This window comes from Tachypleus tridentatus, chromosome 6, assembly GCF_004210375.1.
Source record: "Tachypleus tridentatus isolate NWPU-2018 chromosome 6, ASM421037v1, whole genome shotgun sequence".
Lineage (NCBI taxonomy): Eukaryota > Metazoa > Arthropoda > Merostomata > Xiphosura > Limulidae > Tachypleus > Tachypleus tridentatus.
The window spans coordinates 112,286,596-112,301,904 of NC_134830.1; the positions used below are offsets into that span (position 1 = coordinate 112,286,596).

Sequence of the window (15,309 nt, forward strand, 5' to 3'; positions counted from 1 at the left end):
AAGTATCGTGCAATCCTTACAAATCAACACCTGACGGAGCTATTTCGTACAGCCTTGACAACATATCAGCCGGAATTTCAACGATTCGCAAACAAGAAACTCACAAGACTTCTCCTAGCAGAAAAATAATTATGATAAGACTAAAATTTTGTAAGGGGTATCTGATTAAAATATCTAATTTTAATGTTTTACATATTTTCGTCCATGTTCTGACCAGATATTTACTAAAATAAATAAATATTAAAATATCTGTTTTTATCTCTTTTATTTTTATTTTTGGCAGTCTCATTTAATGTTAATGAAATGCAAATTTGCATATTTTTCTTATGTTTCCATAATTCATTACCATATTAAATACGCTCAATATAGTTAAAACAATCATCAGCCAGGATTTTGAAAACATTTAGTATATACATATATGTGTGTGTACTTTGTGATTATTGAAACTAATATAAATTTACAGTTTAAAAACTACATACATGAATAAACATTATTAAGTACATATATTCCTCAAAGTTTATATAATATTTATAAAAACAAAATGTGCATCTAACAATAAAAACGTGTGTAATATTTATTCATGTCATGCAGCTCTCAAACGTCTGAAGTTTATCGTATGTGGCTTTTACGTTAAGCAAGTTTGGCCAACCCTGCTCTATTCGTATATTTGATAAACAAGTCATTCTAAAGCCCCAGGCATAATTCAGTAAATGGGGCCCAAACTGCAAACGTTTATATGGTTTCGACCAATAGTTTGTAGGTCAGTTTGCAAAAATGTCTATCAGGTAAACAACAAACCTCACTTGTATGCATATGTTAGGTAATTTTAGGAAAGTGTCGTACAATACATCACATCGACACAAGTTTCAACAATCCGATACATAGGCGACACACGAGCCAACAAGGATCAACCAGCTAGTTACTACATGAATTACATTAACGTTCTGCCAAAAGAAAAAGCAGTCGACAGTGTCCAGAACCATAGACACTTTGACGAATTTTACAGAATGTGTTCCATCACATCCTCTCTTCGTGATTCGAAAAAAGATTAGATTAACATAAGGTTTAACTGGATCTTCTCATGCTCAAACAGCGCTATAGTCAGTTACGTGTCTGAAATAATTAAAAGCTCCAAATAACCTGTGATTTCTGACTCTTCAGACGTTACCAGCACAAAACAACGATCCCATAGCTCCAACTTCAGTCACAATGCTGCTCGTTAAGACAATTAGTAAGAATGTTATCTTCCAAACAATTAGAAAACTATACAATAAGGGCTCAGACTGCGAGTTTAACCGATAAAATAATAATAAATACATCCTGACGTAAAATGGATTAATTCACAAGGGTGTTATGAAGACGAAAGAAGAGCTTATAATAGTATATCAACTTAGCACTTTTTCAAGATTGTTGGTTAAACTTCCAACTGGCTGTGACAACTGCATTAAGGTTAATCCTGTAGCCTCAAGACAGATCAACTTACAGGCACTTACTGCATGGGGAGAGGAGAAGCACACATCTCCCATCCATAAAATGAGAAACATAATTCTTTCTTTATTCGTTCATTATATGCAAATGATTTTCTTTATGATTTAACCTCTTCTTATTTTCACAGCTTAGTTGAACGACACCTTCCCAGGACAATGGATCAGCACACGTGGTCTCTTAGATATCCAGACTTGACTCACATGGATTTTTTTTCGGGGGGAGTTGCTCAAGGTACGAGTGTACGAGACTAGGAACACCGAAGAACAAAAAAAAAAAAAACAACAACGAATTCGCGACAAGTGTCGCACTACTGGCAATTACAGCACGAACATCTTTCCCGGTATTTGATTAGAATGTAAATATCGTCTCCAAACTCGTTTCAAATTACAAGAACCAGCACGTGGATAACATTCTGTAAAATAAGTTGAAATGCCTATGGTTCCCGACTGTTCGGACACCCTGTACAAGATACATGTGGCAACAGACGACAGTAATAAAATTAATTAATGTATTTTTTAGCTTTTTCAAATTCTACATCCTGGTGCACTGAAAGGAAATCGTGTTTATAATTAACTGTCTTGTCAACATACCACGAGAGTGAGGTATAAGGAAAAAGACAGAAATGCTTCGATAATCAGTAAATTAAACAAAGATAACAAATATCAGAATCCTTTCTTATTAATAGATGGCATCTATTTCTGTGAAAGATTAATTAGACATAAGGTATTATTTTGAAAAGTATACATACGTTACCATATTACAATGCGTTTTTTAGGCACAAAACCACACAAAGTGATATCTGTGCCCATCACGAGTATCGAAAACCGATTTTACCACTAACTACCGAAGAAAGGGAGTAGAAACCACTGAAAAGTGAGAATGGTAAAATACATTCCAGTAAGAAACGTTTATCATAATTAGATCCACACACTATCTGGGCCCCATGCTATGGTAGGTACATTATTTACTACGTTGGATATCCCAAACCTAAATAATTATTTCATCGCTAACATAGGAGCACATACAAATCACCATGGCCACAACAACGATCCATAATACCTCGGAAAGTATAATCCTAGTTCTGGTTCCTTTTTACTGCTATCAAATTATCACAAGTAAATATGGTGTAACGACAAAATTCACATTAAGTAATTGGAAAAGCAAATCAAGCTAGCCTACGATAGCATGACCATGTAAGTATACAAAACCTCTATATGGCGTGGATAGTTTGTCAAATTCACCGACTGGCATCACTCATCAACAATATAGTAGCTACCACTGCGAAACAGATATCGTTGATGTTAACACTATAAAATCAACAATGTAAACACCAATTCATTTTTAAAGTAAAGTTTCTAAAATATTCATCCACTAAGGTGTTTAAGATTCATGACTTGGCTGGTTCGAGACTTCATAAGAACAAACACAACACACACACAAAATCCAAACAGAAATATCTAAAATGTTACAAATAATCCCACTAATTACTGCTGGAGGTCTTTTGTGTAATTAACATGTGAAATGAATAATTTCACAAAACTGGCCAGTTTTTCACAATGAGTGTTGTACTGGGAATATATATACTATACAATGTGGGCCGACGGGCAGAGAACGGTAACTTGAGAGTTAATTGTAAGAGAAGGTTAAAAATTGGACTAAAGTTGCAATGTTACGTTATTGGATTTCTTAAAAGAAATGTGCGGCATAAGCTATGTTTGGCTCTTGTTTCATGTTGTGTTCCCTAATGGATAGGCCGTGCTTATCAACCATTAAATACAGAGGTTAAGTAAATTACGTTAAACGGATTTTGGAGCTTCACCACGTCGTTATGATTCATGTCGCCATGCCCAGTCATGCTCTATTTGACGTTATCTATCTTGACAATATATAGCCACATAGCGTAGTTTTCACTGCAAAAAAGCGCCAGCCATCGTGAAGTTCTCATGTTTAAAGCGCACCACTTCTCCATGCTTGCTTTCTATAAGCCAGCCAGTGCATGATCTCCCAGCACATTTTTACACAGTCTGATGGCTGTGTAAAAATACACAGAAATACACAGTTACAACGTTGGATGACTTGATCGGTATGTTATTTGTATGTAACAGCATGAATGCCCATTTCCCTCTGCAGTTGCTTATGGTATGTGACGATAGAACAAGTATGTTGTGAAAATATTTAAAATACAGAGAATAGTTTTCAACTCTTTGCACTTTTCTCAAAAACTCTAAGTAAATCAGTGGCTTCACTGTATACACACTTTATCTGTTATACCTAATTTGAAATGAAACTATTTTAATATTCAATTATTTAAGATGTTACTAATGCTCAAAACAGTATTCCTCAGTTCATGCATTTTTCCAATGGTGATATTTCTTCACTTAACAAGATTGTAGTATATACTGTAAACAGAAACTAACCTACTACAAAATATTGAGATTATTGTTAATTTAAATACTGGCTTACGTTAATTGTTGTGATAATGCTTTGTCAAGAACTATCGCTGACTAAAGGGTTGAATAATAATAATAATTACTGAACATGCTAAATTAATTTTTAATATTGTCATGAAGTTGCCCTAATTTAAGCCCAAAGAAGTGCAAAAATTCAAGTCCAAAGCTTCTAACCAATTAAAAGTTCATCTGAATAGTTAAGTCAGTTACTCTGAACTATATATATAAACACATACACATACTAACATCTCTAGTGTATGACCTTAGTCAAATGAAAATTTAAAAAAATGTTACTGTCTGAAATAAATTGGGCTGTCAAGGTTGTCAACCATTTACTACATTTTGTAGTTTGACTTTTCATGTTAAATGGTAATGAATTATTCTGATCTTTACAAACATATTTCGTATAGATATATGTAGATTATATCCTGGTTGATGGTACTACTACATGCTGTCAGAAAAGTAACTAAATTATTCATAAGAAACAGTTTTGGTCTAAAACTAAATTTATAATTACTATTTTAGCCTAACTTCTTTTTTTAACTAACTTACTGTGTGTTACTGTGAGAGTTGTGATAAGAACTTTTAATATCACTTATTCTTAGGTCCATAGCTGTAAACAATTATTTACAAAAGTAACAGCTATGTGTAAACACTGTAGCCAACTACTGATTTCAATATCTAAAGAAAAATAGGTTGTAATACAAATTATAGATGACAAATACAACAGTGACATAGCAAACAAACTATGTACTAACAAGTGATCCATGTAAATGTTTCTGGCAGAAAGGATGTTACTTATAATGAAAATGTTAGATCAACTTCAAAAGTGTTGAAATCTTTCCAAGACAGCTAACTACAATATTAAGTATTTTTTAATGGTGCATATACAACATATAAGTTGTTTTTACATCAGATTATCAATAGTATTACACAGACCAAATCACAAACTAACATGAAACACAGGTAGGGAAAGATCAAGAAAACAAGAGATTGAAGGTGTCAAGGAAACAGCTAAAACTAACAACTGTTGAAAGGTCATGCCTTGCCTTGGAAAAATATTTGTATCTACCACAGAACTGAAAGGCATAAGTGAAAGAAAAGAAAGTGCAAACTTACCTAAAGAATAATATAGTACCTACTATGTTATTAATAGTTCTAAAAGTATACAGCCTAGATACTTTAACAAAGACTTTCATATTGAGAGAGTAAATGGCCATTTACCCACATGTATAACAGAAGTATAGAAAAATGAAAAATAGTTCAAAATAGAACTTAATAACTAATAAAACATTTACACTGACAGTACAACATTTCAACATGAAATCTAGACACACAAACAAAAGTATGAATACAGTGAACTAAATTCAGCTAAGACATTAATACTGTTATGCAAACACATTACCTATGCTAATGATCAACAAAAAATTAAAATTTACAAGGAATATAGACCACCTTTCAGAATGAGTATGGCCTCTCTCCAGGAGGGCATGGGACAGATAAAGGGTAAATTAAGTGCAAAAACACAGAATATTATGTATAATCTTTATATTATATAAAGTATAAGCTTACAACCTTCATACATCCAGCTTAAACGTCACTAAATAGAGAACTGCAAAATATTTTAGACAAATTATTCAAATATACCTATATAAATATATATCTTCTACAAGTCATAACATGGCAAAATATGATATTACTGTCTGTCATCACTTGACCATTCACTGACTGCTCTAAAGATTTGTAATAAATACTGGCTATCACATGTTCTATTTGCTAATAATAACATATGCATATAAAACAAACTTATTCTACTAAGAACTTCTGCAGAATGAGTAAAAAAAACTGATTTACAAAAGTATTCATGTTGGATTACACTCTTTGAAGTCAAGCATAATAGAACACAGTGATAAGGTACAAAAATTTTCAGTTGCCATATCAGTACTAAAATGTAGATAAAAAACACACTTTACTACAACTGAGATAAGTTTTCTTGGTTATGCAAAACTTGAAACCTATTTGTTCTCATTATCACTTCCTCCTCACTCCATCACTGCTTGAAATCACATTTTTTATCATTTTGTATAAACAAACTCTGTTCATTTGATAATTATACATATTTTTGTGCACGTCTCTCGCCCTCTATTAAGAGAACATTTAGGGCAATTGCTAACCTCATGTGGTTGCAGTTCTCTTACCACTTTACTGAGCCATTTTTTGTCATTTTTAAATAATTCAAACTCAAATTAATACTTGACGAGAGATCAAACATTCCTGTGTTTATTTCATTCATTTTGAAATTACTTGAATTGTAAACAATCAGATCATACCAGTGAAAATGAAGGAAATGCTCTCTGTTAAATGTGCTGTAAATTGACCAATACACATAAAAACTAGAAACATTATAATAACTGAGGAAACAAAATGCTGATCATTTTTTACTACAAGCTGTTCTTTAAAAGTGTTTAATATCATTTCAAATACAATGAAAGTGGTAGAGTGTTTACAATTTCCAAAAATGTTACACACGCTGAAAAATTTAAAATTTCCAAAAATGGCACACTCATTGTTAATGGTGCAAACATGTGTTCAAGGTATAAACATAAAGAATAAAAATAAAATACTGATGTGAAAAACAACAAAAGATGCATGGTACATCATGTGCTGAACAATCATTTACTAAGAAGTATTCATAACAACAAAAACTTCACCTGCTTTGTAAAATAACTCACTTTTAGATCAGGTGGCAAACTCAAAAGTAGATTAATTATGTATGTATAGTCTTACAGCATACGAGATAAGCAGGTGCTCAAAGTGCAACTGAAGGTTAAGTTACCTCATTTCTTAAAACAAGTTTCAAATGGAAACCACCCAGAGACACTTACTATCAGGATGTAAAGCTGCAAACTCTTTAAGATGTAGTAAATAAGACAGGAAATCAAGGGATAAAAAGGGAATATTTGGAAATGCTGGATATGTGAGGGGAAAGTAGAATAAATGTATGATTCTACTTACAGAAAGAACTGGTGTGAGGTGAAAAGGGAAATAGAATTACATGTCAATACCAAGTATGGTCAACCTGGACATTATTCACAACAATATTTCTCATACTTTATATTATGTATACCAATTTCTCCACACAAGTACTACCCTCTTTTAAGTTCAGTTAACTGAACTCATAGTGGCATGTATGAGTTTTCATTAAAGTGTTGGTTGAGTACGTAAATAAGATTATACTTGTGCATTTTTTGACAGTTTTATGAAAAAAAATCAACACAAGTGGCAAATTTTTGTACGATTAGTGCTTGCCACATAACTGAAATTAAGTTAACTTCCATTTTCTACAAGTTTTGAATCCCATCAAGTTTATGTCAGGACTTTATACACTACTGATGTTAAAATCTGTATAAAGAAAACCTTCAAACATGAGGAAAATGGGCTGTTTCTTCCAAAAAATCTTGTAGTTTATAGTTTTATTCTGAAAAATCTACTTAACCTTTTCAACATGAGCTCAGTTCCTAGGGCTGACATCACAACCATTTTGCCCTTGTTACAGTTTTCATGCTATAACTTTTAAATTAGTAAGCACAAGTTCGTGAAATTTAGCAGATAATCAGTAAACATTAAAATGTTTTCATATGCAAAATATCAGTTTTTTATTTAACTCTTAAGGTTTGTTAAACAGTTTTTTTTTTCTGATGCCTTATTTCTTTTCACATTTGGCAACATGCAAGTTTTTATCATAAGATTAAAAATACTTTTACGCATCAGAAAATTTTTAAATTTCACATGAAATCCTTAAAATGTCCAGATACTTAGCAAATGTTTTTCTACAAAAACTATATATATCTTATCTGTTATTTGCACTAACAAATCTCTGTATGGATTCAGTTGATTTGACCAATCTCATAACCACCATAAAAAATTAGGAAATAAATATAAATTATGCCTTTCTCAACTAGTATGACTATAGATTATAACATGGAAATATAAATGTTTAGACTAAATTTCTTAAATTTCACAACATTATACATTTATAGATATTATTTTTATTACACTGAATTTTCAGCCATGCCCGGCTAACAATACAGAAGATGCAGGTGCACTCATAAAACTGGCCATTAGTTTTTTACAAATTGACTTGCCTTGGCTGTGTTTTAGTGGACTAGTACTAAGTAAAATACAGTCAAATTTCAATTATCATGCACTATAAATGTACATAGATTATTAGTATTTACAAAACAAGTTCTTAAACTTATTTTTCTTGAAACATAGAACAGTAAATAAAGAAGTAAGGCAAACAATTATCTCTTCTAGCTATGACCTCCAAACTTAGTTACTGTTTCTTGTAGCCTGCTTAGTCTTGCAAAATTTTGCATATGCAGAATGTGAAACGAAATAATCTCTTTTTTAGGTTTTCTATATATACATTTGAAATAATTACTATATCAATACTACAGAATACCATTATAATTTATCAAATTTAGAAACAAAACTGTATTTGAGTCTACAAATATATGAAATTTCAACCAGGCTAAGATTCAACTTACCAACACAAAGTTTCATCTCACAATAAAGAGAGGATGCCTTTATACCTAGAAAATGGCTGAGAAAACCACTAGGTTATTGGTTATTCATGCTGTATGTAAAAGTAAGTGAACATATGGGACCATTTCCAAAAATGGAAAAAGGTGAATTGGGTGCCACTGTTTTTGGTTCAGTACATGAACAATATCTCAGCAAAACAGTAAAGACAGACAGTTCTTATTTTATATTCTAGTTTGTTAATATCAGTAATTTGAGCTCCTAATTTGTATAAAGCCATAGAATTTGTATTTTGACATCACAAATATCTAATCTGAACCAGTCCTGCATTCAACAAACCACATAACACACACAAATCAATGTTTAAGAGTGTTTTTCACTATTTACTTTTAAATTAAATAATTTATAATATGAAAATTTGGATTATAATCTTCAGGTTGATACCAAACTTCATGACATAAATTAATAAAATAGAGTTCAATAAACTTTTCAACATGAGTCAACAAACACAATGACAAGGCCTTTCATCCATACCTGTTCTGGAAAGGGTTAACAAAAAAAAACAATTTCAGTATTATGTAAAAGATTCCAATATTTTATATATGACTAGCAAACTGGTAAGAATCTTAAAAAACAAGTGCATAACTAAAAAAAGACTATCTTGTGTTAGTAAACAATTATCAATATCCTACATGTACAGTCTTGATATACATCAAAGCTCATACACGTATAACACACAAGTTACACTCAACTGATTATTATCAATAAGTTATAAACTATTAAAATATGGCAAGTAATTGTAACTATAAAATATAATTATGTTTACAGTTTGTAACTTCATAATGGCAAGAAATGAGAAAAAAATTCACATAAACATACACAAAGAAGTTGCAACACAACACCCATAATAGAAGGAAATTTGAATGCATGAGTGGACAATGATAAGTTAATTTAATCATTGCTAGCATTATAGGTAAGCTTTTAAAATGGGTCATGTCAATTTAAAAGCTTTTCTGGAGTTTCTGGGTGTTACATGTACTTAGCTCCACTACACTTACATCACATAAGCTGTATTTTAATATTTACTAAACTACCATACAACTTAGACTTTTTTCCTAAAACTTTGGTGTACATAAACTGTAACCACAGGGCTTCTCTCTAAAATAACCAACTTGTTTAAAACACATATTTAAAAAAAAACCTCCTTAAAGTAATATTAATCTTCCTGCTAACCTTACAAGAATTTATGATTATATAGTTATTAAATACAAAAAATCCAAAAAGAAATATCACTTACAAAACTAATTTCATATTTCATAAACCTTATGTCTGCATCATTTAAAAACACTTGTATTCTCTCTAAAGGATAGCATCTACCAGAATGTTTAAGGGATCAAATAAGAAAATTTTCAATTTTGGCAAATAGCTAAGTTAAAGTTTGTCTTAACCTCAATATCACAACCCATTAACACCATAAAAGTTTTCTAAATTTTTTGAATAATTTTAGTGTTAAAAAAATTTATTATTAGACCTAAATGGCTCCAAAAAATCTTAACTGAGCCTAAATGTTTTCATATATAGAAATCACTACTCAGATATAAGCATACAGTTTCATCCCTACAAAAGTACTTTGTGACAATTTGTTTTCCTGTGCCCTTCAACAGTTTGACATTCACTGTGATTACTAAACTAATAATAAAAAAAAAAGCTTAATTTAACTTTTGCATGAAAACTACTAAAAATCATTACTGTTGTTTTTATATTCTTCAATGTAATAATTCTCAACCAAATTGCTTTAGCCTACTATGAACTAACCTAATTGTTGTATATGAATGAAAGTTCTGCCTGGAATGGTGATTGTATTAGGCTCGAATGATACACTTGTATTCTTGGTAACTTCAAGTAGCAGCAGCTCAAATAAAACAGTCACAGTAATAGCTTATAATATTAAAATGAGTCAAGTAGCAGCAGCTCAAATAAAACAGTCACAGTAATAGCTTATAATATTAAAATGAGTCAAGTAGCAGCAGCTCAAATAAAACAGTTACAATAATAGCTTATAATATCAAAATGAGACAAAATGCCTCATCAACATTGGGTACAAGAGACATAGCATAGCTGATACGTTACTACATTTTTTCTTTATCTTCATTAAGTTCTTAGAATAAACTATGAATGATATCATTCCTTTGTGTAATTTTTTTCTGTAACTTCAAACTTTACTTCAAATTATCAACCACTTAATGATATATATCACATATACATACTTATCTCTTAAAACCACTGTCATAAGCTGGTTAGAAAACTGTTTCCAAGTTGAAAACTAAAAATAACAAGTATGTACAGGAATCCATGTTCAGCGACTTCACCACTGACCATAGCTAATCAAATTCCCATGATCACTTTTGTACAACCAGCACAACAATTTCTGATATAGAATGGTAAGTTCAATATTAAATCAAGCATCTTGATAAACTTTCCATAGGCTTACTAGTGTTTTTGAACATTGCATTTTTAACCTGATGAAAGATAAGAATCTAAGTGAGTTACACTGAAGAACATGATAGATGTGTGATCAAACAGGATTACTGTAACTGCAGTTTCTTGAGCAATCTATTTCAAAAAACAGCTTTTTTCTTTTAAGGTATATTTGGAACCTTGAGAACATTTTGATTAGTTTTCAATCAACTTCAAGATCTTTTTTTGTTATCCTCCTAACACTACTAGAAGATATGCACAGTTTCATCACATTGGTTTTTTTATACCAGGAGGTTCTTTTATCTTAATCACAGCCATCACTAAGAGTAAGGATGTTGCTCTTTAATGATTTGAGATGAAATGTGGGAGTTCATTGCTGTTCTGAATGATCTATTATACAAGTTTTTCTGTTTCCATAGAAAATACTGAAACCCTTTTATTAGGAATATTATGTCTCTTGCCCTACATCATTTAATGTTTTCTCAGTATGAATACCCTTTGATGGCATTGTACTACTGAATAGTTAAAAATCCAATTAACCAAATAAATACAAGTTAAATACGTAGACCATGAACCATAGCTTGCATCTATAACAGCACACCACTGCCTTAGTACATAAAAAGCCACTTTATAAAGTTTAATTAACTATCAGTGAATCCATCATTTTGATGTATGGTGATAATTTTTAACAAATGGCTTATTTACAGTGGTCTTTATATGTCAATATTCACCATCAAATAATTCAAAATAAGAGACAAGTAGTCAAAGTATAAATTACATAAACAACTATAACTTATTTATTACTGCCTGTAACTTTTATATATTGACAAAAACAAAGAAAACTAAAAATCTAGAGTTCTATAGTGACCAATTTCATATACAATTTTCAATTTATCTTCATACAGTAACATCTAAATCTTCTTAAAAAAGGGTATAAAATATAACATCAGCAAAATCAATCAATTTGAAACTTGTAACCAATGAAAAATACACGTACATAGGTATATGTATATACCTAGTTTTTTAAATGTTTGAATATCACTAACTACAAAATAATCTACATCCTCAAATAATTAAACAAAGATATGTGAAACACCTCAGAAGTCTACAGTTTGAAAAAAAAGGAAAATTAATTAATTATAACTGTTCAATCAGAACTGTTTTATTGTTAAATAATGGTTTGTACTAAAATGCTCAGATCAACTTCAAGCACTTTTCAAAGACTTTCTCAGCACTCTCAGAATGATTTTCAAGCACTTTATTGGAAGCTCAAATATACATCAAAATCAATCAGATTCTACTGAAATTTTATAAAATTCATATTTATTTGTTCAACACATAAATATAGACTAAAAACAGAAGAAAAACTGTTTACTGCACTCAAGTCTGAGACGTGCATTAAAGTCAGGTGTATTGATATATTTGGTTATTAGAATATTTTCAAGTATTTTTACAAAAAATAGACCCTTTTCAAGTAATTTCAAGGATGTTTATGCACCATACTAAATAGATTCAGTTCATTCAATACAGTGAAATAATAAAAAATACAGAGAAATGTTATTATCTAATGACTATTCATATTCCATTTTGAGAATCCAAAAGCAAGAAAATAAAATTTATGGTTTTACAGTACTTACAATTCTTCCCGTTGGCGCTGAGATAACACCATTTTCATAGTTTGGCCTTCACAGAGAAGCTATCCACACAATAAGAATAAATAGAATATCAGCTGTCAACTACACAATAAATAATTACTGGTTTTTTTATGACTGGCTTAACCAAACCCAAACTTTATAATAGGATGTTGTTAAGGGTTCATGGTCACCACCTGTAAAACATTAACAAGTAATCAGTGCTTATAAAACAATTAAAAAAATTTTCTTTAACAAAAACCAGCCCATCACAATGAAAAATACACACACACACACACACACACACATATATATGTATATTATATATATATATACACACACACACACACACACATTACAAAAAAATGTAATTGTAATTTATGTCAAAAACACTTTAAAACTTGATAGGAATTTTAAAAGTGCTCAAAACATATATATATATATATATGATAAAAGTACATATAAATCAGATGCATGTAAAATTACATATAATAATAATGGATATATATATATATAACTTATAACTCAATTTCAAATCCATTGATTATAATTTATTTCATCACTCAAATTATCTACCTTTTTAAGCTGTGAAAAAAAATCTTCTGTAAAAGAAAATATTTTTTTTCATCTTTGTATATTCTTAATCATACTGTAGGACAATTATATTTCTTTATCTTTAAACTTTTAGAACAAACCATCTTGCCTCATACCCTTCTAATCAAATGTAAAAAATGGAGCACTTGCTGGTAAGCTGCCTTGGCCAGGGCTGTATACAACTGCAGTATCAATACCCAAAAATACATCATTAAATGACATGTATAAACCATCTAAAAAATATTCTTCCTCAAGAAACTAAGAACAACAAAGGTAGGCATTTGGTCAGATCAAAAAACCCTATGAACATGAAACCCCTTCTAACCTACTGAATCTGTGATTTTGAAAATGAGCTATAAAAAGTTCTTTAAAGACTACACACACTATCATTACCATCATTCTGAATATTATTAGACAAAGTATTTCTCAATCTATGGTATTAGTTTATATGGCCTTTTAGAATGAGCATTCTCACTGATTTTAGTGAGAAAAAACTTCAAGAGCACAAACAATAAGCACTATCACCAAGAAATAATCAAAGACTGCATTACAATTTTAAGAGGATAAACTTTTCCAGGTAAATGTGATTTCACTTGTTTTCAAGTTCTTATAATACATTGTTGTAATGTATCTAATATTAACAAACAAACAAGTTGGCTACAGAATGATTACATTCAAATATAACTAAGAAATTGGTTAAGAAAGAGGAAGTTATTTTCTCCAAGAAATGCACAGGGTAGCCATTTTGAAATAGAACATCTTGTATGAAAGTAATTTATTTGTGATGGGCTAGATAGGATGAGGTAAGTTTGTAGGTTCTAGAACCTATCTAGCCCTTAACTAAAAAATAATAACAAATTTTAATAAAGTTTCTGACAAATAAATAATATTATGTCATACATCTGTCCCATTTATGGAAAGCATTACATTTCCACAAGAAAGGAAAACAAACATATCTAAGCAAAATCATGACTGTGAAATTGGAATATGATCATATTTTTCCCACATTCAATGAGAATGAAATATACAGGAAGCCATCCAGTTACCGAAAAGAAAAATATTCCAACATATGCAGTAGTTAGTGAAAGTTTTTCTTAAAAGAAGTTTATTTATTCTATTCACCACATTTTAAGTTGTCACGTTTCAGCCTTTTTCTGTGCCATGAGGAATTCAAGCTCACATGAAACTGGTTGATTAATGTAAAATCATTTACTTTAATACTAAAATTGATATTCTTTGTTACAAACTACAAAATGGATTATTTGTGCTCTTCTCACAATGCATATTGAAACCCTATTTTTTAGCAATATAAGTCAACTGACTTACCACTGAGCTATTAGAAGCTGTTAGTACACATCTTTTCATAAGTGAAATAAAATTTCTACATAATACAGAAGATGGACACTTCAAATTACTGCTTTATATCCAAGTTCAATCACATCTAAAACCTTTCCAAGACAAGTGATATTATTATTCTTGCAACACAAAGAACATAGACAAACCACCAGAATAACATTACACTTAATATTTATTACTTTTTTAATCTTCTGGGGCATAAAATTTGTAGTGACATGATTAAGGAGTTTAATATTATCTGAGGTTGGATAATGTGATTATGCTTTATTTACTTAATAAAAATAATGGAAATATAAACTTGAATATTTTGGGTACAAAATTTAAGTTTTGGAAGCCTAGATCTAGACTTTTTTTTTCCCTAGACAAAACTGTTTATCTGTAAGAAATATACACTTGGACAATAACTCATATACTAATTTAATTATACTAGAGATACAGACAAATTTAGTAATTTACTGTACAGAAGGATGTTCAGATATTATCCAAAAAAAACTTCTAAATGACATTAAGATATTCATATAAATTTAAACTTCATTATATCAGTCTACTCTTGTAGAAATAATTTCAACTCAAAAATACAATTTACCACTTAGCTTCTGAAGTACTGGGAGAAGCAAAGTAACTTAATTTCTATACTGTTTTTTCATGTGATTTTTTTATTATTATTTTGGATTCTGGTGTTATGTCTAAAACTCATTTTGTTTATCCCTAAATCTGGTCCACTGTTACAGACATAAAAAAGTGCTATGCACATAGTAAACATAATG

General features: G+C 30.3%; 1 protein-coding gene across 10 annotated transcripts in view; it reads right to left on the bottom strand.

Annotated features, from left to right (window-relative positions):
* The window catches only part of LOC143253318 (lissencephaly-1 homolog), a 96,708-nt gene that overhangs the window by 43,285 nt on the left and 38,114 nt on the right, over positions 1-15,309 (bottom strand). For all 10 annotated transcript variants that reach the window (XM_076506999.1, XM_076506997.1, XM_076507007.1 and 7 more), the window contains one exon: positions 12,599-12,789. In XM_076506999.1, the coding sequence (XP_076363114.1) occupies positions 12,599-12,636 (38 nt within the window). In that variant the 5' untranslated portion in view covers positions 12,637-12,789. Of the gene's footprint in view, positions 1-12,598; positions 12,790-15,309 lie in introns of those variants that run through there.